Source organism: Amborella trichopoda, chromosome 6 (genome assembly GCF_054954075.1).
Source record: "Amborella trichopoda isolate Santa Cruz 75 chromosome 6, AtrichopodaSantaCruz75HAP2 v2.0, whole genome shotgun sequence".
Classification (NCBI taxonomy): Eukaryota; Viridiplantae; Streptophyta; class Magnoliopsida; order Amborellales; family Amborellaceae; genus Amborella; species Amborella trichopoda.
The window spans coordinates 12,643,005-12,668,561 of NC_142341.1; the positions used below are offsets into that span (position 1 = coordinate 12,643,005).

General features: G+C 38.9%; 1 protein-coding gene across 4 annotated transcripts in view; it reads left to right on the top strand.

The window, feature by feature from the left end:
• The first annotated feature begins 7,466 nt into the window (after positions 1-7,466).
• Positions 7,467-25,557, top strand: part of LOC18438147 (Zn-dependent exopeptidases superfamily protein) — a 97,381-nt gene continuing 79,290 nt past the window's right edge. For all 4 annotated transcript variants that reach the window (XR_016057517.1, XR_016057518.1, XM_020669833.2 and 1 more), the window contains exons 1-3: positions 7,467-7,768; positions 8,284-8,369; positions 13,457-13,558. Coding sequence is in view for 2 of the 4 variants with exons in the window: in XM_020669833.2 (XP_020525492.1) it covers positions 7,556-7,768; positions 8,284-8,369; positions 13,457-13,558 (401 nt within the window). In the remaining 2 variants the exon portion in view is untranslated. The remainder of the gene's footprint in view (positions 7,769-8,283; positions 8,370-13,456; positions 13,559-25,557) is intronic.

Consider the following 25,557-nt stretch of genomic DNA (forward strand, 5'->3'; position numbering starts at 1 on the left):
CTCCAAAGCCACTCCAAGCGGAACTTCATCCATGCGCATCTCTTCAATAATGCTTTCTATTTCTGACCCATCCTCCAGCACAGAACCAGAAGAAGGGTTCCCCTGCGTTAAATGGGGTTTATCTTGGGATAACTAAGCAATAGACACTGCATCATCCTGAGTAATGGCTTCCAACGGCAGGTCATCCATGACTGCCAAAGCTTCTTTAGAGCCCATTAAAAATGACTCCTCTTCCGCAATCATACCCTCCTGTTTTATACTATCTTCTAGTACCACTATCGCCCAACAGAGAGTCAAACTTGATCCTGGACCTCTTAGCATTATTGGTTATAGAAGTTTGGTAGTGTAGAGGATGCATATTCGAAGAGCAGAAAAATACGACCGTAAGCTACGAAAAATTCTTCTGATTAAGCCAAGCCACTAACCTTCTATTCACAAGGCATTCAAGAAGGAAGAGAACTGTTGTTATCAGTTCGAGAACCTTTCTTTTATTCTCCAACTCATGGGAAAGCTATGTTAAAAAGTCCTGACTTTTCGCCTTCTCGTACAACCTCAAGCTATACGGGATGACTGACATATCTCTGCCTCAGATATCCTTGCCAATCTTGGTTTTTGGGTCCACCATCTTCTCACTGCAAAATTTGTGACGAAAAGCAAGGTGCACCCTCGCATTGTAACAAATCATCATGGACCCTCACCACCGATGCATTACAGGTTTCCCTTTTTTCAATATATGTAATCGAAGTCAAACCCAACAAAAAACCTCCTAAGGTATCAGGGAATCTCCCAAATGGGATCCATCACTTAGAAAATTTAGGAAACTGTTAGTATTTCGAATTTTGAAATTTGTGAAATTGTTTATTCCTCCGAAACTGATGCTTCTCTTTTTAACAAAACGGACGTCCACCGGAAACTCTTCCACCAAATTCCTCTTTCAAAATTTTCAGTGCTGGTACAACCTCTGAAATATGCTTTGAATAATCTCTTCCAAATTTAGCCTGATCTTGATTAATCGATTTCTCATTATCATTTGTGATCACGATAACAAAGCAGTCATCTGCAATATGTAACACTACTTTTTGAGGAATTTGCAACCCTGACATTATTAACATCTTTACTCACACTGATTTGCATATGGGACTCAAGAATGAATCCCAATCAAGATCACAATAATCGCCAAAGCTATCCACCACCTATTTGATTATCTTCAGATTCCATGCATACAAAGGAATTCCCCATAGTTTGATCTAACAAAACTGCTTTTGGATAAACGAAGAATGATCTGAGGGTTTCCACATATCTAGAGACATCAGACTACCACGCACCCTACAAAATCTGTTCTCATAGCCTTCCACACCTCTTCTTAATATCATAGTTTGAAAACGATCTTATTATTTCCATTAATCTTTATGTCAGGAAGATACGACAAAGTCCATCCTCTCTCGGCCCAGTCATAGAGGTCGGAAAAATCCTTTAAAGGACTTGAAAATGAACCTGTAACAAAGAAACATCTCCTTTCTAAACATTTGTCCACCTCAGATCTATCTACAATAACCCTCATGCCTGAAATCTCACAGCTAGAATCTAAAGCTTCGACGCCAACATCCTCTATCTTTACCTTCACTCCTGTCTTCATCCTGTAGTAGGCCTCAAGACACCCATATTGCAATCGATATTAAAGATAGATATTTGATATTTGATATTTGATATTTGATATTTGATACCTCGGGGGACACACGTGTAGAAAAGCGTCCCCCAACGCATAGACTATTTTTTGTTTATATATTGGGTGAGATGAAAGACTTGAAATCTTAAAATCGACAATCTATATATTTCTTATTTCAAAATATCTGGTGTGAGTGAATTTCCATCTATTAAACAAATATTTATTTTTCTTTCACATTCCAAGAGATGGATGGATCCATAAATGCATAAATTTTTGTCATGAATTTCATTGGCAATCACCTATAATAGACTTTGAGCGCATGGATATACCTAAATGTTTACGGTGGGTGAGAACACGTCTGAGTGATCTCAAACAATAGGAAACTCAATTGTGTGCATACAACTTTTCATTCTTTATAAAATGCATGAACTCTCAATGTCTAATGCGGAGAAATTTACGCCATTGTGAATACGACAAAAGAGGGTGTATTGATGATGTGAAGATTTTATAGTTTTGACTGTCACCCTTTTCTTGGAAATTCAGCAGTACCTACCCTTCTTTGGGGCTAGTGTCAGAAAAAAATAACATAGCACTCCTAGTACTAGTTGAATTCCCATAGAAATCAGAACATGTTTTAGATGTTATATCTGGCAATAAAAATGCTCATAGTACCAATAGAATCCTTGTAGGAATTGGATAAGGTTTCAAATGTTATATAGAGTGAGAACAAATATTTGGGATTTGGAGGTACAAGAGGAGCTCACTTTCTTCGAAGTGTTGATCACCACCTATCTGATACAATTATGAGAAGCAACAAGATCCCTGGTGAACACACCCCTAAGATACAACTACATCAAAATATTCCTGAATTATTGAGTTGCATTCTCAATATACTCGCATAAAAACCGCAACAAAAGATCTTCCAGTCGATAAGGTAAAAATTAAACCTTCAATTATAAATGACGGATTAAAGCACTATAACGAATATCTATCTATGCTTTAAAAAAATATAGTAACACAAAATACTGGAAATCCTCTACAAATAGAAGGGCATACTTCTAATGTCCTTGTGATGCTCAACTTACAATAGTAAGAATTAGGTCATTGTGAGTTAAAATAAGAATTAAGCCACTAATGAATACATACTAACCTCATAAATGTTCCTATATAAGACCTAGATCCTCATAAATGTGCCTAGACTTGGATTGGAAATAAGCATAAAAGAAAGTGATTTGAGAGAGACACCTACAAGAGAGCAATTATACATCCAAAAAATGAAAAGAAAGAGTGATGGGCAAGAGCACGATGCTTAAAGACCAAAAGGTAAATGATGTGTCCTAAATATGCCACATGTTAGAGTTGCTATTAAATGGGACAATTAATGGGGGTCCTAAATATGCCATATGTTAGAGTTGCTATTAAATGAAGAGCACCTCGTACTTTTGAGTGTGAAATCCACATGAAAAGTGTTTTTTTAAGCATTGTGGTCTTACATGACCACAAAAATAGAATTGATCCCTTGATGAAATAATTTGTTTTGAAACAACAAACAGATGAAATAAAATAATAAATAATACAAAATAATGCAGCTCACTTAATGCTTTAAATACATCAAAAAGTGGAAAAAGATAAAAAGAGGGTTCGAAGATTGCTTAATATTGCAATTCCCTTTAAGCCCTGTTGAACAAACCAAATATTTGGTAGCAAATCTATTCACAGTCACCTCTCTTTTGTAACCCACTTATTAACAAAGTAAACTTTGATATGCGGCGATATCTACATCAAATACATGTATCACGTACTCTCAGCTATCATATTTGAATGGACAACATAGATAAGATTTAGTCATAGTGTCATATTTAACATTGTTTTATTTTTAAATTTTTATATCAATCATTTTGACATGAATTTGGGGCAGACGTACTCCTGAAAGGAGCATATCTAATAAAAATATAAAATAGCTTTGATAAAATAAAATGACTATAATATTTGGGATATTACGATTGAAGCTAGTAGGAAAAGTACACAGAGACCGTTCAATATCAAATCACGTAACTTCAACTGACGAAGCCAAACCCTTCAGATTTTAGGCATAAACCAAAGCGAAACGAAGCCTGGTATTGCCGCTTCGATCATATTCGGGCCGCTTCGGGTTGCTTTGGCTAGCACAAATAAAGCTATATAAAAATATATATATATTGCATTATTTGTATATATTTTATATATAAATATCTAACTTATTTATATTAAATTAAAAAAAAAAGTTTGAAGTCTTCCCACAAATCGGTCAACACAACAAATTGCTTCATTTTCTCACCAAACCAAAGAAGACTCTGAAACGTATTTGACAACATTGCCGTTTACTTTAATATAAGGAGATCACAATAGGATGTCAAATTGGTTGGTTGTAAGTATGTCACTAACTAGACTCAAAGTTCCAAAAATAAAATTGTGAAACTTCATGCCACAACCCCAGCCATCGAATTTTACATCTGATAGCTGTAAATAATTGTGACTTCCTCGTAACAAAGATAAATAGTTTTATAATATACAATCCCTATATTTTATATGGGAGTGGTACCAAAAGGTTTTCCACTAATAAAATACCACCAAAACGTCCATGTCCCTTAAAAAAAAAAAACGTCGGTTTTCCCTCATTTATTAACAACTCTCTATTTGTGGGGTTGTTAAACCGACCACACAGGGCTTTAAACTTTACAATTTTTTATTATTTTTTAACTTTTGAATTTCGAAAGTATCTTTGGTTTTCTTTTGAATGCTAAGACTCTAAACTTGGGAAGCTGGTCAAACATGGGCATTATTTTTTAAGGAGATGTAACAAAATTATTTTCATAGAAAAAGACCGGATGGTTAAGTTTCCCCATAAATATTGTTTATTATTCCTATAACATAACGTTAACCGGATATTTTCCAAATTGGTTGCAATTAAGAATGCCCGACAAACAAAACAAGAGTCACGCAATGCTATGTTTCTATTTCAAAATTTCATAATGCTTGTGTTGTGTGAAGAGAGAAAATAGAAGTTGAATCCTTATAACCTAAGGAAAAAGTTTATATAGAGCCGAGGCTCTAAGCAATCAAATTAGAGTGGATCTCAAAATTTTTTCTAAAATAGGTTGTTTTGATGCCCAGATATTCTCAAATTGATCATCTTGACATCAAGATATATGGATATGAGAAAAAAATGGATTTCAAGTTTTGAAACTAGTGAATATCGTTATTCATTTTTTGACCGTCTGGGGTCGTGGTGGTAGCATTCCTATGCCTAGTTACCACATCGTGGTATCCATTCCTACCCCACCCCCAATTAATACTTTCAAAATGTAACTCCCTAATATATTGAAAAACCCGGTAGGAGCCTCTCTTCCCTACTGAATTACCAAAAAAAAAAAAAAATTAAAGATTTTTAAGTTTTCATAGATTTACTCAATCTACTCTATTTTTTAAACTTTAAATTTTATAATTAAAAATAGAAATATATTTTAAGGTTATCACAAAGATTTTTAGTATTGAAACCACATTTCTCAACACTATTTGAAGGTCTGCATTACTTCGTTTGTTTAGAGCCTCGGCTCTATACAAACCGCACCCTACAAGTAATGAATGGGTCATTTCAAAGATGTTGATCCATTTTACTCAACCTTTGCAAATTAAGCTTTCTAAGTTTCATCATTCTTCACATCTTAATGGGTCATTTGCAAGTTGTTCATCCATTGTAGTCAACCTTTGCAAATTGAGCTTTCTAAGTTTCATTATTCTTCACATCTTTCATCAACTTTTATTGACTTTGATTTCTTTTATTTTCTGGGATTGTATGTAATGAGACCATTTACCTTTGATACAAAGTGGTTACAGTGACTTACAACCATTTGATGTGAAAATTGATAGCTTGGGTGTGACAAAAGGTTCGAAAAAATTTATTTTGAAGTTTGAGCTTGGTCAATGGAATAAATGTAACTACCAAATTTTACATCCAATGGTCAAGATTAATTGTGACTACCTTATACCAAATGTAAACGGTCTAATTATATATTTTCCTTATTTTATATGGGCTTGTTTGGAGGGTAATTAACTTTATATGGAATAGAGTTATATTTGAAATTAATGTACTCCGGATAATATTATTATGTTAGCCATTTGTATAAGGTTGGGGCTCTAAACAATCAAAGCAATGCGCATATTCAAATAGTGTCAAGAGATGTTATTTCAAGCTGCACTATTTCCAATACTTGAAGTCTTTTTTTTATGCCTATGTATCTCATAGTTGAGACGATCGGATTTTTGGATATTGAAACAATATTTTCTAATGAATTTTTGAGGCACGTCTTAGTTTGATTATTTAGGATCTCAATCTTATATAACCTTTTTGCCATAAAACAAAATATTTTATTTCATAAAAAATAAGGAAAAGTTTTTTCCTTATTTTTTAAAATGAATTTTATTTTTTAATGAAAGATAAAAATGAGGGGAGTAAGTTATAGGAAAGCTTTATGTAGGTTACTAAGTGTAGGGAATTTATGTACACCACTCTCTCCTAGCCGTTCGATCTGAATGGTTGATTGTGATAGCTTCAGCCATTATGGCACAAGTGAGCAGACCATACGATCTAGATTTGAGACTCATAGTATTTTATTTTTTAGTTTTTTTTACAAATCAAATGTACATTAAATTTGGTGTGTAGAATATTTCTAAAATAAAGACTAAATTACCCCCAAAATTTTTAAGGCCATATTTGGTCATTTTATTTAATCATGAATTTGGTTTTGTATTTGTGTAGGTGTGAGCTTAAAAGAGTATTGGATGTCCGAAATTTGTTATCAATATCTTTTTTTTTTTATAAAAAATCAAAAATAAAATAGTGTTTAGGTGTGACCATGTAATTGGAGCCCCCTTAGTCTCCATCATATTGGACGGCTGGGAGAGGGTGACGTTCCTTGTATCTACTGGTGTATGGAACACTTTCATATAAGGTATGTATTATGAAAACAATTTATATAATATTGAAATCTTAAAATGTAGAATTAAATATGCACTTCAAAAATCCATCATAAAAAGTTGCGTAGACGTTGGAAAACCTTTTAATTGATCATTTCGATATTGAGATGTATGCACATGGAAAGAAAAGAAGATTTCGAGTTTGCGAAATAGTGTATTTTGCAACACAATAGTTGGACCATCAATTTTCATGATTTTCATGTGTTTATAGATCTACTTGATTTGAACAACTTTTAAAGTTCAAAATTTTATAATTAGACATGAAAATATATTCTCATGCCATCATAATAATTTTCATATTAAAATTACATTTATGATAAAATTTAAAGGTACACTTTAATTGGATTATTTAAAGTTGCAACCTTATGCAAACCGCATCTTTGACACAAGATATTTAAAAAGTACTTTCAGCCATTAGATGACGAATGAGATGGCTTAGGGTTTATATTGAAGTTCAACAAATATTTTTTGAACTTTAGATTTCGTCGAAGACATTCTCACGATCACCCTATTTAAAATCTATAAAGACAACATTGATTTAAATGATCTTGGAAACTAAACACTTCTGACCGCTGGATATCACATCTGACGGTCAAAGATGAAGATGATCATCCGTTTTGAATTTCAACTGTTTTGTTGTACAGTGGCAAGTGCATAGTGCACGTCGGTTGTCTGAACTGAGACGCTTTGTATCCCACGCTAAGAAGGAGGGGGTTGCTGAAGACCTCACCAAACCCTAATTTTGAAATTGTTTTCCTTTTATAAACCCAGCATTTCTTCATTTACTTCAAACCCTGGAATTGTAATCTTTTGGTTAAATCAATATCGCTTCAGTTGAAAATTGAGAAGCATTGAGCTTCTCTGCGACTTTCAATGGACCGGGGCATTTCCAGAAGCGACGTATCACCATGGAAATGCTTGATAGCTTTAGGCTTTCTTTATGGAGCCATGTCCGCCTTGGCTTACTGGGTCCTTCACATGAAGCATGTGAAGCCATTGACAGTTGATGCGCCAGTTGATTGTTTCTCTGAAACCCGAGCGCTTAATCATGTGAGGCAGCTTGCTCAAGTGATCGGAGGTCGCCAGGTAATGGAATTGTTCATTTTTCATGGATTCCGTTATTTATCTCTGCATCTTTTTGTTTTACTTTTGATTCATTCGTTTTTTTTTTGGGTAATTCAGTGGGGAAGACAGGCCCCTACCCGTTTTTTCAAGTAGATTAGGAGTTAGCTTTTTGAAGGTGTTAGTGGGGTGGTGTTAATGGTGGGAATCGAAATCACAACGTGGTGACTAGGGTGTGGGGTGCTACCTTGTAGTTTTGAATTATTCATTTATGCATTTGTTGGTTTGATATTAATATTCATTTTTGGATTTGAATTTTGTAACTAGTTTCTTTTTTTTGGCAATTTTGGAAGAATATTTCATGTAATTTATCACTTCAAAGTTCATGATTTTGGTGTAGTTTTAAATTATCTATTATGGAATGAGTTATTTTGAGTTTTGCAATTTTGATGAAGAATTTGTCTTGGAAGTTTTGACCACTTTGAGGAATGTGCAGTTATTTTTTGCACTATATTTTTCTTCTTTTCTATTTGGGTCAGGAAGGGAGTCCTGGATTGCATGAGGCTGCTCGTTACATAAAGGCACAGATGGAGATGCTTCAAAATCAAGCTGGCCCTGATTTTAGGTTTGTTGAGCTAAGCTTTACTTTAAGCGGGCCTCCCAGATGTAGAGTTGTGAAATTCCATGTCTTTTGGCTGATGGAAACAATGCAGACTTTTGTGGATAATGCTGATTATTGCTTCATGTTCATTTAACTACAAAACATATTCTTAAGTTTTGTTTGGAGATCAGTGTCTGCAAGTGTCTGAAACTGAACCACGGATCATTGGCCAATTTTGGATCAAGTTCCCATTGTTTTTTTTATCATCATCAATATATAATATTACGAATATTATCATCATTACTAATTATCATAATCACTTTTTATTACTGTCTTTATTGTCATTATTTGATGTTTGCGGTCAATACTTGCTTTAGATCAAATGTTGGCTCTGCTTCCTTTGAATTTGAATTTGTTTTGTTCAAAGCTCAATTGAAATCCAAAAGGGACCGGATATAATGTTCTCAACGAGTATATTTTCGGGTTCCCTGACAGACCATCCTCTGTCTGTACCTTCAAGGGGTGCTTGAGGTCTGCTGATGTTCCTTGATGGGACTTAGCAGCAGAAAAATGGATGACAATAGGTGACCATTATTTTTTTTTTGAGAGAAGGTTAACATTGTATTACTGATGAGTGATGTTTACATGGATGTGAGAGTCCGAACTCATCCGCTAGGGGTGACTTGGTAAAAAAAAAAATTGTTAGTTTATCATGTACAAAAAAGGGGCTTATAGAGACCGTCCGATTACAAAGATTTACATGAAGCTTTCAAAAATTACAGCAGGGCTGAAATTTGCTGAAACAACAAGGTGTTTATGTTATGTGCCAATGGTCCTGAGCAAAAAGGGAGTCGGACCCAGTTTGATCTTCTACTTGGATTCTAGCTCCCTCTTTCGCCAAGAGATCTGCGAACTCGTTGGACGTCCGCCATATATACTTCCAAGAGACGTCCATAGCCCTTCAAATGTGATCAATTTCGTCAAAAATGGATGTTACGTGCCATGGTGGAGGAGTCATCCTACTTGCCCAGGAAAGAACATTTTGTGAATCTCCTTCAACTATCAAGTGTGAGCCCCAAGAGTGGTTGAAACTTTTCAGGCCTTGTAGGATGGCCAAGGCTTCTGCGTGATGGGAATCCTTGGGACCGAGATGCTCAGAAAAAGTTAGGAGGATGTTGCATTGATGGTCTCTAAAGACCTCCCCAAGCCCCTGCTGGGCCAGGATTCCCAAGGGAACAACCATCAAAATTCAGCTTGATACTGCTTTCTGATGGTGGTTGCCAGTTGTTGGGTCTTGACGCCAGTCTCGGTTGGTGATGGAGAATATTTTCCCATTGACAGAGGGAAAAGCTCCCTGGTATGCCCGAGAAGACCTTGTGATTAGAGGTCCAGAAAGTGACCATAGAGATTGCCATGTGTAGGAGTGCTAAGGTATGGAGTTTTGAACCTTGAAGGATTCTAGTATTTCTTTCCACCCAGATGGTCCATATGGTTGCGGCTCTGGTAGCCTTCCATAAGATTCTTCTAGCCTTCGGCCAATGTGAATCTAGATCGTAAGAGATCAAAGCCTTGATAGTAAGGGGGGTGACCAATTTGATGCTAATGAGTTGCAACACTTGGCTCCAAAGTTCATAGGTAAAGTCGCAGAGAATGAATAAATGGGGATTTGATTCCTCCTCGCACAGGCGCAAAGCACATCTATTGGGGATCGGTAACCCTCTCTTTTGGAGGTGGTCCACTGTGAGAGCTCTTTGGGATCAGGAGAGCCAGTTGAAAGTTTGAACCTTAGGTGGGCCGATGGTTGACCAAACTTTTGATTGTACCGAAGTGGGATTCCCCGGAAGAGTGGGGGGGCTGAGTTAGGCTTTTATAGAAGGAGACTACCGAGAAGATACCAGAGGGAGCTATAGTCCAGACTATAGCATCTCTTCCTCGAGTAGGAATGAAGAGAGAGTGTAGGGCTGTCGTAAGCAACTGACAGTGATTGGTTTCCTCTTTTGTTAGGTTCCTTCGGAAGGATGGGTTCCAAACTCTTCGGTCTCTTGAGATAACCATTTCCTTAGCAAATTCTTTGTTTAAAGCAAGTGTGTAGAGGGTAGGGAACACTTCTCGCAGAGGAGAGGGTCCTAGCCATAAATTTGAGCAGAATCTCACTCTAGAACCTTCTCTAGGGTGAAATCTTATGAATCTTTTGAACTTAGATGGAGTCGACGAAAATGATTTCTATGCTCCTAAGGCGTTATGCAATTGACTCCTTTTGGCACCCAAGCTCCTTCGGGTGTTCTATACTTATTCCATAAGACTTGAGCCCAAAGAGAGTCAGGCTAGGTGGCTAGACGCCACCACCATTTCCCTAGGAGTGCCAGGTTGTGTTTTCGAAGTACCCGGATTCGTAAACCTCCCTGATGTTTAGGTAGACAAATGCTGTCCCAAGCTACAAGATGAAATTTTGTCTTTTCAGCTTGCTCCGACCATAGGAAATTCCTCATGAGTTGTTCCAAGCGGTTTGCCACCTAGGCTGGAATGTAGAAGAGAGACATGACGTAAACTGGGGAGGTTGATAGGGTGGCTTTTATCAGGGTCATTCTCCTTGCCATTGAGAGGAATCTACTCTTCCACCTTGCCATTGAGAGGAATCTACCCTTCCACTCTGCCAGACGTCTATCCACCTTATCTAGGACTTGAGACTATTGTCTCTTCTTGGGTTTCCCCAGTCCCAGTGGAAGGCTTAGATAGGTAGTAGGGAGATCCTCCACTTTACATTTCCAATAGGTGACTGTTATTGTCCCAGGAAAATGTCAGACAGTGGATTACCTCTCTATGCACCCCAAAGAATACTCATAGTCATAAGGGATTTTGAATGTTTCACATCCCAAAATCAAAATATTTTTTTAAATATCCAATTTATTGTTTAATTAAATGTAAAATTTGAATTGTTAATCCATTAAAAAAAATATGACATTTTTTGGTGCAGCTCTCTCTAGAATTAATATTAAGTTTGCATTTTTGAACCTTGGTGTGCTTCATGGTCTCTTGAAATTTTTTTTATCTGGATTATAGGCAGGCTTTTCTAGGATTTAATGGGAATTAGGCCTCAATTTGTGGTTAGTGTGACAGTTCAGATTTATTGCATTGCAATGAATAATGGAGAATTGAGAAAGACCAATTTTTCTCGGGAAATCTGGTTTATCAATAGTCTCTTGTCCTCTACATAATATGTGTGGCTTGCTTGTGCTACAATACATATGGACTGTGCATTGCTTTGGTTGTAGTTGATGGTTCATTTTATTTGTATCTCTTCCATTCTTTACTTACTTGACAATACTAATCAACAAAGATGTACACAAAGGGTTTGGAATATGAGAAAATGTTCATTATGTTTGAGCTTCTCTTTGAACTTGGTTGAAGGAATTCTTCACTGGACAACTGAGATGTATGATTTCCTACAAAAGATGAACCATGTTTCAATGGATGATAGCATCATGTTGAACTGCACAAATTGTCAAACAAATCTTAACTAGCTACTATGCATGAAGTTGTGGAAGAACAAGCCGAGCCAATCAAAAGAGCTTTGGTGTATGCAATGGTCGAATAGTAAAACTAGCAGGACCATTTTCCGAATCATCATCATCATCATCCAACCCTTATCCAATTATTTGGGTTGGCTATATGAAATGACGTGGCAAATTTTTACAATGGCTGCCTACCTTACACAACCCTCCTTTACATGGTTTGGGAGGGGTCAAGGGAAAGTTTAAGGTCCTCTCCCTTATTAGATCAAATACAAACATGTGACTTAAGAAGTTCAAAGTTCACTGAGAACACAAAGAAGAAACACTTATTGGAGGTACAAAGGCTGCACCGATAATTGATTGCACCTCACTTTCAGAAAAATTTAGAAGGCACAGAATATCTAGAGCGGTATAGGCCAGATCTAGTAGACTTTGAGGGACATTCTCCGAATAAGAAGAAATTTCCCTAGAGAACCATTGCTTCCGACATCACTTTTAACAATGAATTTTACTTGGTAATAACTTACAACCCTGTCTGTCATGGGGTTCTCCTAAGATAGTTTATACATCAATGCAATTCTATTCTTTTGGTAACATAGTTGATTCATTGCTTACTGAATTTCTTGAGGTGTAAATAGGACGTACATCCCTTTGCCAATGTGAGGTTCCTCAGAATTCAGGATCCAAGACATGGAAAGTAGGTTGTTGGCTGCCAAATTTTCATGCGCGGGGTCTGGCATCAATGTTTCCCTTAATCCCAGTGTATTTGTACTCTAGCTTATGTACTCCTCTGAAATATTTAGATCATGACAAGCACCGGCCTTCATTTTGTCCCCTGAATGTACCATGTAGCTTTTGGGTTCTTGAGTTTTGAATGGCTGGGTAATCTGCAACGTTCTTGGTTGTTTTTCATGATTTGCATCTCAAAGGTTCTAGTGAAGGTCTCTAAAAATTTATTTGGTTTAATTATGTCTTGTAGTGTTTCAATATGAACAATCTAAGTCAATAATAATAGTGAACACTTATGAAAGCAGGATTGGTTTGTACTTCTAACTGTGTTTGTACTTCTAACTGTGTTTGTACTTCTAACTTTTATCAATGGAGTCTATGCAATATGACACTCCAAGGCCATCCTCTAAATTTTGTTGTTGATTCTCTACACACACATATACACACTTGATTACTGAACTTCTGTTGAAAGTTTATCCTGAGAACTAAGTTATGTTTCACATGCAAATATTAGCCATATTAAAGGTGCCTTCTTAGCTTGACCTGTAGAACTTTGCTTTGCTATATCATCTGAGGTCATCGTTTCTTCTATGCATGGTTTTAATTGATATGTATATACTATATCATCTATGGTCATCTTTTCTTCTGTGCATGGTTTTAATTGATTTGTTCTTACATGTTAGTCAGTGCCATGAAGACCATACAACTTCTCTGTGATCACCAACTAAACATCCTGTTGTTATCCCAAATTACATTTTGTTGTTATCCTAAATTTGTTAGTTTCATTGCATGCATGTAAATTGTTCCTTTTGGAATGTTAATTAGAGTTTATTATTCATATTAACCAATACCCTTTCATTGCTTTTGCAGAGTCGAGGTTGATGAAACATTTGTGAATGGCTCATTCAACATGGAAATATTGGGTCGCAGTATATCTCTTGGATACCGTAATCATACTAATCTTCTCCTCAGGTATATTGAGTTGTCTAATTTATTTAATTTCCTCAATCATGTTCCGAAACATTGGATTTCTTAATAGATGGTTTTAAATGCGTTAATTATGTCCTTTAATCTTGCTTTGCCTTCTTTCTATCATTTCCCAGTTGATGAGTGAATGTCTTCCATTTTGATGCTATAACCTAATGGTTCTAATTTACTAGGGTCTAGGGTTCTAATAAATGTTATGGTAGGCACTGAACTTTAAAGACACTAAGATGCATCTCATTAACTTTGTTAAGGGTGAATATCAACTTACCATAATTATAGTGGAAATGATTGGATCTCTGTGGAATTGTGGTAAGGGTTACTCCTTGCTGTTTCGGGATGATAAAAACATATAGCATGTCAAAGAGTGAACCTTTATCACTTGTCAGAAGAGATTGGAATGTACTATTATGGACAGAGAATGGTATCGATATCATTAGAAGAATGAGAAGGGTGAAAATTGTTTCTGGATATAACACCGAGGATGACATAATAGAATGAAGAGATTAGAGAGAACCAAGAACCTCATTTTCATGGGGTCAAGAAGAGAGGACTATTTGGGACAAGAAGAAAGGACCATAGGGCCAACATTTTTTTTTCTTGTTATGCCAAGGGATTTGATAAGTACATAAGCCTATGCCTTTTAATAATATGAGGCTTTATTGATACCATGGCTGAAAACTTGTGTAAGGCCTTTGATCTTATTATTTGAAACCCATTGTGATTTGAGTCCTTGAGTCTTTTATTCTTCTTAGCCCCTTTTTGGCGCAAGGAGAATTTTGATTCCTCATAGTGTGGTCACCAGCTTGTTGGAAAAATCCTGTTAAAAATGAGACTACACACAAGTTTGGGCATGACACCCTCACATCTCCCACAGTCTAGCATCTTTTTGGTTCACCAAGAGCATTGAACTAGGAGTCTTGTTGACTAACTCCGTGAATCTGGTCATGCTAGCAATAAATCGACCTTCCTCGTTTTTCATTGGAGAACTATTCACAGCAGAAGTCGTGCACAATGCACTGAGGGCTATGCATATTGTGTCAAAACTCAACCAATACTTCACTATTGTGGGCGTCTAGGGAAATCTGCTAGCAGAGAGTGTACGCCAACTGATACAAAAAACTCGCCCATCTAGTTAAAACTATGCCCCTTGGTTTTTATTTTTGGACAGTTGGCCTATACTCCCCTCTTTGGTCCCCCCTTGTAAAGATTTGGTAATGTGGAAGGTCTTTATGGTTGATTCCTGGATAAGAAGAGGTCACTCTTCCCACCATTCTTATTTCCTTGATAAGAAGAGTCACTGTCCACTCCATTCTTATAGTGTTTGAAAGGATCTTCTTCTGTTGCTCTCCCTTAGATCTCATACATTCCATAATGTTATCTTTACCATCATGTCGGAAGTCAATCTCGAATCATTTCACCTTGAATTTCTGACTTTCTTTTTTTCTTAGATGCACAATGTGAGTTATAGTTGTTGGAAACGCCTGTGATTCCGAATCATTTCAGGAATTGGAATCGCGGAATTGCATGTATCATATGTTTCCTAATATTAGAATTGTTGTCTGTATGATTTAGAACTATGAATCTTGATTCGTACTATATTGGAATCGCGATCCTATAAAATAGGAATCATGTTTCCTATTTGGAAGAGTCAATGTCACTTCATGTTGGAATTGAGTTTCATACCTATATGGAATCGCACTTGACCCCTCATAGTTCAGTGCATTTTGGAATCGCGATCCGATGAGATTGGAATCGTGATTCCTAAAAAGATAGAATCGTGATTCTTAAAATTCTGGAATCATTGTCCCCATCAACTTGGAATCGAGATTCTGACCATTCAGGAATTGAGATTCTCCCCATACTGGAATTGCATGCCAATCCCCTCCGGTATATGAGAGAAGTATTCAGAAAATATTTAAATTTTATTATTATTACAAGATTAAATTTTGGTCTGTATATAGTTAGTCAAATTACCAATGTCAACCTTGATGATATCTTTGTCAACAATCCCATACAATGGACTTGGTCTGATAACAACCCTTCGCCAACGAGGCCTGGAGCTGGTCTATGGCATACAACTAGTGAGAACAAGGGCAAGCTCCGACTATCTCCTTTCTTTGAAATATAAAATAAGTAGATGACATAGAAATTCTTCTTTGTTAAATGTAGTTTTAACTTTTGAAAATTTGGAATCAACGTTTCACACAAGTAGAATCGCATTGTTGTGTAGCTAAGAATCGCGATGTTTGCTATATAAAATATTGATTCCGAACAACATGGATTCGCAATTTCTAAAAATTTGGAATCAACGTTTCGCACAAGCAGAATCACATTGTTGTGTAGCTAAGAATCACAAAGTCTGCGATATGTAATCTTGATTCCAGGCTTCCAAGAACCAAGATTCATAAACCAGATTGAATCACGTTTCGAGAAACTTGAAAACATGACTCCTTTCAGAATCGAGTTTCATCCTGGGAAACCCAGAATCGAGATTCCGAAAGGGAATCGGTACCCAAGTGGGCGAATCGGGTAATTATAATGTGGGTATTAGGTATGAATGTTTGGCCATTATTTTTCATCCTAGGTAATTCTTATTCGCACTGAGTTGTCAGGGGCTAACAAGGATGTCTTATCTTGTTTGATTGCACTGTTATCTTATGGTAAGTCCTATTCAAATCCCTATACTTGGGGATTTATATTGTTAATACTCAGAGTTTGATGTGTATATTCTGGTCATTTATTGGTTTAAAAGTTGCTTCTTTGATACTTGCACAACTCTATCTGATTGCTCATTATATTTGGTTTGATTTATTTGCTGTTGACGGTAGATGATTTGTTTTATTTTGGGCGTTTTAAGAAAACATGCCCATATGTTTTTCTTTTAAGACCCTCTCAGTTTTTTTCTTTTACTTTTAAGAAAATGACTTATTTTCCCGCTTCTTTCCTATCTAACCTCTAACCTCTTTCCTTTTTTGTTTTTTTGTTTTTTTTTGGCTGCAAAATACTCAGAAAATGGGAATCAATGGTGAGAGTCAAGGGTCCTCTCTAAGCCTTGACACTTGCATCTTATTCACCACTTCTTCTACAACTCAAATAAAGGAAATGGCCATAAAAAAATCAGAAGAAAATAAGGAAAAAAGCTTAAATTTACAATATCGTGGAACTCTATTACCCCCTTCTCCTCTACAACTCAAAAGGAAAAACCCGTCAATTTGTTTTTTTTAAATTGTGAAACCCCAATTTACAACTCCCAAAACTCTCTCACCCCCTCCTTGCAACTCTAAGAGAAAAAGGACCAACCAAAATAGAACAAAAGAAAGCAAGTTGTAGATTCCTGGAGTTTTCACTTCCTGTTCTCATTTGAAGAAGGCAACCCTTCAATAATCAGAAGAAAAGTGAAGAAAAAACCAAAGAATTAAATAAACTTGTGAATCTCTCACCCCCCACCTCTAGAACTTCAGAAAACCGCTGAAAAATCATAATAAAAGAAAATCCCAATTCACAAAACGCGGATTCTTTCAAGCCATAAGCTGAATGAATCTCTTAAATCACTTGGAAGCTTCCTTTTAGAAGAATCATTAACAGATTCGTCCATCTTTCTCCTTGCCTCTCTTCTATGATCCATTTTAGACAATGCCAGCTGTCAAATCTACATATAATCAACATCCGCTGTTTAAGCTACCTCCATTTTTGCTAAACCTCTGGATTGGACTCTCTCTATAGTTCCTATTGTCTCTCTCTCGCTTTATAATTCCTATTATCTCTCTCTAATTCACCAGCAAAATATTTACAAAATTAGATTTTTCCCTAGAAAAACTAGGCTCATTTCTCTCTCTGTCTCTAGCCGAAAGCTTGTTCAAATGTAATTCATGGTTTGGAGTTTAACAGAGGTGGAAGGGAAGAGGGGAGTGAGCTCAAACGACTTAATGCTCAACAGCGAAAAAAAGGTGGTTGGAGAGAGAATGGGAAATAATAGGAATTGGTAATTTTGTCCCTCTAGCTAACCCATGTGTTGGTAAGAAGACTAAAGTAAAAGATAGGTACTTGTGAAGACCAGCATCTTTAAAAAGACACTCATGGAAGCCTTATTATGGAAGTCTTATTCCTTAGCAAGCCCTTTATTTTATCGATAAAGTGTAGATAATCTGTTAAAAATATAAATCAGAAATATGTGTTAATGCAACAATACTATCCATTGTTGACTAGAAGTCATTGTTCTGATATGTATGATGTGGGCTGTATGGATCTGATGCAGGAGAACTTGAAGAAACATAGAAAATCAACAAGAAAGCACTTTGACACAAGCAATTTTGGAGAAACCCAAAGGTTTTCTCCCTCCTATGGCTCAAGCTTTTGACTCTTTTTACAAGACAAAGTCATTCTTTTCTTAAAGAGGAATACGTGAATGTCTCTCTAGCCCATCCATGCCCTTACTTATAATGGAAAATTATTGTTTTGGATAATATTTGTCCATACAATTAACTTTTGACAAAAAATGTCCTAACTTAAGTATAACTTGAAATTAAATTTCTTAACTTCAATTAAAATATCGAAAAAATCCCTAACTGGTCCAGCAATGAAATAAATAAAAAAACATATGAAATAGGCTTAAAAACTAAAAAAAACATTCAAATAATTCCTTGCTCTTCTTGAAGGCCCTCTTAGGGTTTTCATCCTCCAAATATCAGCGAAAATTAGGAAGAATCTGTCGCTCCCAAAGAAGATACTCTTGGGCACTTGTTGTTCTTTGATCACCATCATTATTCTTCCCGGGTTGAGAATATGCCCTTGTCATAGAATACATAAATGGATCAATTCATTCAACAAGATCCGTTCGGATCGGACCGGGATGAATGTGATTGGTCTGACCCTTTGCTTGGATGGTTGACTTTTGCCTTTAACAGATTCCCCATGCCTCGTTTCGTGAGCAACTATGCTTGAGAATGAATGAATTGTGATATAGCGTCAACGTTGAATAAGCCACTGACAGTAGGCGAGGGCGAGTTCATGTCTTCATCTTCATGTACCTTCAGACCACGATACTCTGACAGATCAACAATGTTGAAGATGTCCGAAGTCTCCATATGTGAAGGCAAAGTGACCTTGTAAGCATTGCCGTCCATCTTCTTCAAAATCTTGAATGGTCCTGCATTGCGATCATTTAGCTTGCTGTATTTTCCCATAGGATGTCATTCTTTCATGAGATACACCATTACTCAATCTCCAACATTAAACTCCTTGAAACGGCGATGCTTGTCTGCTGCTTCCTTGTATTTGGCTGTATTGGCTTCTAGACTAGCACACACTTGTTCATGCATTCCTTTCATTGTTCAATTAAGTCCTCAACAGTAGCATGATCCTCCCCATTGGCCGGGATAGGAACCAAATCAAATGAATGAGTAGGGTTTTTCACATATACCACCTCAAAAGGGCTGTTACCAGTAGATTTATTTCAAACACTATTATAGGCAAACTCGGCTTGAGGCAGTGCTAGGTCCCACTGTTTCTTCTTTTTTGTCACAAAACTTCTCAAAAAAATTGCCAAGAGTACGGTTTATTACTTTAGTTTGACCATATGTCTGCGAATGATAAGCACTACTAAATTGTAACACAGTGGCCAATTTCTTCAACAAAGTTCCTCAAAAATGGTTGAGAAATTTCTTATTCTGATATGTAGTTATTAACACCATGCAACCGCACCACGTCCAAGTTAGCAACATGTGTGGCATCTAGAGTCTTCTTGGAAGGTATAAATGAGTCATCTTTGAGAACATAGTTACCGGAATCTCTCCACCGACCTCGCGTTTCTGGTTCCGAAACCCGATTCCGCGTTTCCATTAAGGAATCTCAACGGAAACCGTTTTTCAGAACCAAAAAAACTTGATTCTTTAATTTCGGAATCTCGATTTGACACATCTTTAGAAACCAGTTTTTGGAACCAAAGAAGCTCGATTCCTTAATTTCGAAATCTCGATTCAACACATATTTAGAAACCATTTATTGGAATCAAGGAAACTTGATTTCTTAATTTCGGAATCTCGATCCTGCACATCTTTAGAATTTTGAACCCATTAATTGTGGGTAGATGTTCCCAAATATATCGAATTTGGATTCCAATGATGATTAAATCTTGTTTCCACATCAATTGGAGTAGAAATCTTCATTTGAATGCTTTTAGTGGTTGCAAGGTTTCATTATTTTACTTGTGCCACCCTGGATGGCCTTTACTTTAAATGTAAAATATATCTGGTAAATACAACATATACAATTAAAAGTAAAACCATGGCGTAGACATAATCCTATTTTGTCTTTATAATAATGAAGTCAAAATCACAATTTAGAAATACTTGTTTTTTGGATATAATGACCTTAAGTTCAAAAGCTCACGCAATCACTTTAAAATTTGGGAAACCTTCTAATAAGAGACATCCAATATAGGTTCTAAAGTTGATGAGGCTCAAGATTTGCTTGTGGCTTCCTTCTCCAAAAAAATGAAAACTTGATTCCTGATAGGGGTCGTCAAACGCATGCCATAGTTCCTATTATTGTAAATCTCAATCTCAAACTGGTATACTTCAAAAACTTGATCCAAATATGTTAGAATGATGATTTGAAACAACAACATATCTTTGCTTCACATATGTCAGAAACTCGATTCCATAGATGTCGGAAACTCGATTTCGCATATTAATGAATCTTGACTCGTGGAGTGTCGATTCCAGAGGGATGGGAATCTCGATTCCAGGAGGACGGAATCTCAATTCCATATGTGGATGAAACTTGGATTTATTTCGGTCGAAACACGATTCTCAAAAACTAGGAATCTCATTCTTAGCGATTCCTATTGTACGGACAACGATTCCTAATATAATAATCTTCTAGCCAGCCGCGATTCTGGTTCTTAAAACGATTCGGGTTCCTAGACATTTCCAACAACTATGTTTGAGAATCTATCCACCACCACGAATATAGAATCCATACCTCTTTGAGTCCACAAAAGTCCCATAACAAAATCCATGCTAACATCCTCCCAAGGTGCATTAGAAAAAGGAAGTGGAGAATAAAGTCCAATATTCTGTCGTTGCCCCTCAGCCAGTTGACATGTATGACACCTCTCGACAAACCGCACATCTTTTTTCATTTTTGGCTAGTAGTAAGACTCCACCAATACTGTGGTTTTGTCTTGACCAAAATGTCTACCAAAACCTCCCCCATGAAGCCTTGCTATGAGGGTTTCTTTACAGGGAACCTGCAGGAATACAAAGATGGTTGCATTTGAAGAGAAATCCATCTTGAATAAGAAAATCCCCCACAACTCCACTGTGACACTATTCCGATATCTCCTTGAAGTCGTCATCATCTGCATAAAGATCCTTCATAAGCTCAAACCCAGTAACAGTAGTCGCCATGGTAGTTAATAGAGTCGACCTTCTACTCAAAACATTTGCCACTCTGTTTTGTCTGTCTGAACACCTGCAAATAGGCTACCCATCAAGCATGTCGTTGATGTAGTTTATGTTGCCCATTAATATACTTCAATGCTTCATGATCAGAGAACAAAATAAAGCTGTGAAGTTTAGGGTTGTGTAGCATGGATTGAGGCTGTGCATTTTAGGGTCATGCAGCACGGATCGAGGCTGTGCTGTTTAGGGTAGTGCTGCACGGACCAAGGCTGTGAAGTTTATGGTCGTGCAGCACGGGCCGAGGCTGTGCTGTGTAGGGTCATGTAGCAGTAACCGAGGCTGTACAGTTTAGGGCCTTGCACCACAGACCAAGGCTATGCAGTTTAGGGTCGTGTAGAATAGACCGAGGCTGCGCAATTTAGGGTCATGATACACGGACCAAGGCTGTGCAGTTTAGGGTCGTGCAGCACGGACCGAGGCTATGCAGTTCAGGGTGATGCAGCACGGACCAAGGCTTTGCAGTTTAGGGTCGTGCAGCTCGGACCGAGGCTGTGCAGTTTAGGGTTGTGCAGCACCGACCAAGGCTGTACAGTTTAGGATCGTGCAACACGGACCGAGGTTGTGCAGTTTAGGGTCATGTAGCACGGACCGAGGATGTGTAATTTAGGGTAGTTCAGCACGTACCGTGGTTGTGCAGTTTAGGGTGGTGTAGCACGGACCGCGGCTGTGTAGTTTAGGTTCATGCAGGACTGAGTCTGTGTAGTTTAGGGTCGTGCAGCACGGACCGAGGCTATGCTGTTTAGGGTCATGCGGCACGGACCGAGGCTTTGCACTTATGGTTCGTGTAGCACAGATTAACGCTGTGAAGTTCAGGGTCATGCAGCACGGACTGAGGCTGTAAAGGGGGTGTCGTGCGGCATGGACTGAGCCTGTGCAGTTTAGGGTCGTGCAACACGGACCGAGGCTGTGCAGTTTAGGGTCATGTAGCACCGATCAAGTCTCTGCAGTTTAGGGTCATGCAGCACGGACCAAGGCTGTGCAGTTTAGGGTCGTGCAGCACGGACCGAGGCTGTGCATTAAAGGTCCTGCGGCACGGACCGAAGCGGTGCAGTTTAGGGTTGTGCAGCACGGACCGAGGTTGTGCATTTTAGGGTCATGCAGCACGGACGAGGCTGTGCAGTTAAGGGTCGTGCTGCACGGATCGAGGCTATGCAGTTTGGGGTCATGCAGCACGGAGCGAGGCTGTGCTGTTTCGGGTCGTGCAGCACTAACCGAGGCTGTACAGTTTAGGGTCTTGCACCATGGACCGAGGCTATGCAGTTTAGGGTCGTGCAGAACTGATCGAGGCTATGCAGTTTAGGGTCATGCAACACAGATCGAGGCTGTGCAGTTTAGGGTCGTGCAGCACGAACCGAGGCTATGCAGTTTAGGGTGATGCAGCACGATTCAAGGCTGTGCAGTTTAGGGTCGTGCAGCACGGACCGAGGCTGAGCAGTTTAGGGTCGTGCAACACGAACCAAGGTTGTGTAGTTTAGGGTTCTGCAACACGGACCGTGGCTTTGCAGTTTACGGTCGTGCAGCACGGATCGAGGTTATGCTGTTTAGGGTCGTGCAGCACTAACCAAGGCTTTACAGTTTAGGATCTTGCACCACGGATCGAGGCTGTGCAGTTTAGGGTCGTGTAGAACATACTGAGGCTGTGCAGTTTGGGGTCATGCTACATGGACCGAGGCTGTGCAGTTTAGGGTCGTGCAGCACGGATCGAGACCATGCTGTTCAGGGTGATGCATCACGGACTGAGGTTGTGCAGTTTAGGGTCGTGCAGCTCGGACCGAGGCTGTGCAGTTTAGGGTCGTGCAGCATGAATCAAGGCTCTACAGTTTAGGGTCCTGTAGCACGGACCGAGGCTGTACAATTTAGGGTGGTGTAGCACGGATCGAGGCTGTACAGTTTAGGGTGGTGCAACATGGACCACAACTGTGTAGTTTAGGGTCATAGCACGGACCGAGGCTGTACAGTTTAGGGTCGTGCAACACGGATTGAGGCTGTGCAGTTTAGGGTCATGCAGCAAGGACCGAGGCTTTGCACTTAAGGTTCGTGTAGGACAAACTGAGGCTGTGCATTTCAAGGTCATGCAGCACGGACCGAGGCTGTGCAATTTGGGTTCGTGTGGCATAGACTGAGCTTGTACAGTTTAGGTTCGTGCAACATGGACAGAGGCTGTGCCGTTTAGGGTCATGCAGTACGGGCTGTGCAGTTTAGGGTCGTGCAACACGGACCAAGGCTGTGCAGTTTAGGGTCGTGCAGCACTCATCGAGGCTCTACATTTAAGGGTCCTGTAGCACGGACCGAAGCTATGCAGTTTTGGGTTGTACAGCACGGACCGAGGCTGTGCATTTTAGGTTCATGCAGTACGGACTGAGGCTGTGCAATTTAGGGTCGTGCTGCACGGATCGAGGCTATGCAGTTTGGGGTCATGCAGCACGGACTGAGGCTGTGCTGTTTAGGGTCGTGCAGCACTAACCGAGGCTGTACAGTTTAGGGTCTTGCACCACGGACTGAGGCTGTGCAGTTTAGGGTCGTGCAGAACAGATCGAGGCTGTGCTGTTTAGGGTCATGTAACAAGACCGAAGCTGTGCAGTTTAGGGTCGTTCAGCATGGACCAAGGCTATGCAGTCTAGGGTGATGCAACACAGACCAAGGCTGTGCCATCTAGGGTCGTGCAGCATGGATCGAGGCTATGCAGTTTAGGGTCGTGCAGCATGGACCGATGCTGTGCAATTTAGGGTCGTGGAGTACGGACCGGGGCTGTGAAGTTTAGCGTCATGCAGCACGGACCAAAGCTGTGCAATTTAGGGTCGTGCAGCACGGACCTAGGCAGTGCTATTTTGGATCGTGCAGCACAGACCGAGGCTGTGCAGTTTAGGGTCGTGCAGCACGGACCAGGGCTCCGCAGTTTAGCATCATGCAGCACGGACCAAGGCTGTGCAATTAGGGGTCATGCGGCATGGATTGAGGCTGTGCAGTTTAGGGTTGTGCAGCATAGACCGAGGCGGTGTAGTTTAGGGTCATGTAGCACGGACCAAGGCTGTGCAGTTTAGGGTCGTGCAGCACAAACCGAGGTGTTTAGCTTAGGGTCATGTAGCACGGACTGAGGTTGTGCAGTTTAGGGTCGTGCAGCTCGTGTCCCTCTGAATTAGGTAATGCCGCTAATGCCTAAAGGCTTGAATAATAACATAAAACTCCACATCATAAGTAGAATAGCATTGGCGGGTGTCATTCAACTTCTCACTGAATAAGGCAATAGGGTGACCTTCTGGGCTCAACGCTGCACCAATTCCAACATGTGAAGTATCACAATCCAACTCAAAGACTTTATCAAAGTCTGAGCCAACATGGGTGCCTCAAACATCTTCTGCTTCACCAACTGAAAGCTTTTGTCGGCTTCATCAGTCCATACAAAGCCCCCTTCTTCAGACAATTTGTGATAGGTGCTATGATCAAACTAAAGCCTATAGACCTCCTATAAAAAGTAGCCAACCCATGAAAACTGTGAACATCTTGCATTGTAGTAGGAGTAGGCCAATCCCTGATAACGACTACATTCCTTTGGTCAACCTTATTGCCCTCATAAACAACATGGCTTAGAAAGATGAGGCTATCTGTCATGAATTCACACTTTTTACGATTCAAAGACAATTGTTGTTCTCGTAGCAAGTCAAATACCAACGGTAAGTGCTCTGTATGCGCCTGCTTACCAATGCTGTACACTAGAATATCATCAAAGTATACCAGCATGAATTTCCCAATAAAAGGGTTGAACGCTTGATTCATCACCCTCATAAAAGTATTGAGTGCATTGGAGAGGCCAAAGGGCATCACCAACCACTCATAAAGGCCCACTCATTTTTTGAATGCGGTCTTCCACTCATCTCCTGGTTGAATACAGATCTGATGGTACCTACTCCTTAAATCTATCTTTGAAAACACAATATCATCAGCCAACATGTCTACCATATCATCTAGGCGCGGAATTGGGAAGCAGCACTTGATTGTGATCTTGTTAGTGTTCCTACTATCGACATACATGGGCCAAAGTCCCATCCTTTTTAGGCATCAACAAGGCTGGGACAACACAAGGGCTCATGCTTTCTTGTATGAACCCCTTATGTAGAAGCTCTTTGGCTTGTCTCTGCAATTCATCATGCTCCTTTGGTCTCATTCTATATGGAGCCTTGTCTGGTAGGCTAGACTCAGGAACAAGGTCTATATGATATTGGATGTCCATCATGGGTGGTAAACCCTCTAGTAGCTCATTTGGAGTGACATCATTATAGTCCCTCATATATTAATTTTGGACCACTGCTCCTCCACTTGGACCACTGCAAACACCATCCTCGACTCCTCCAATCCCTCCATAAATTCAGCCAAAAAAAGAAGGCTAACACACCTTTCATCTGATTTAGATGCACTTTCCATCTTAGATGGACTTAAAATCACTTTTATCCCCATCTTTGACAAAGGTATAAGTGTTTTTAAATCCATCTTGTATGGTACGTCTATCATACTGCCATGGTCTAC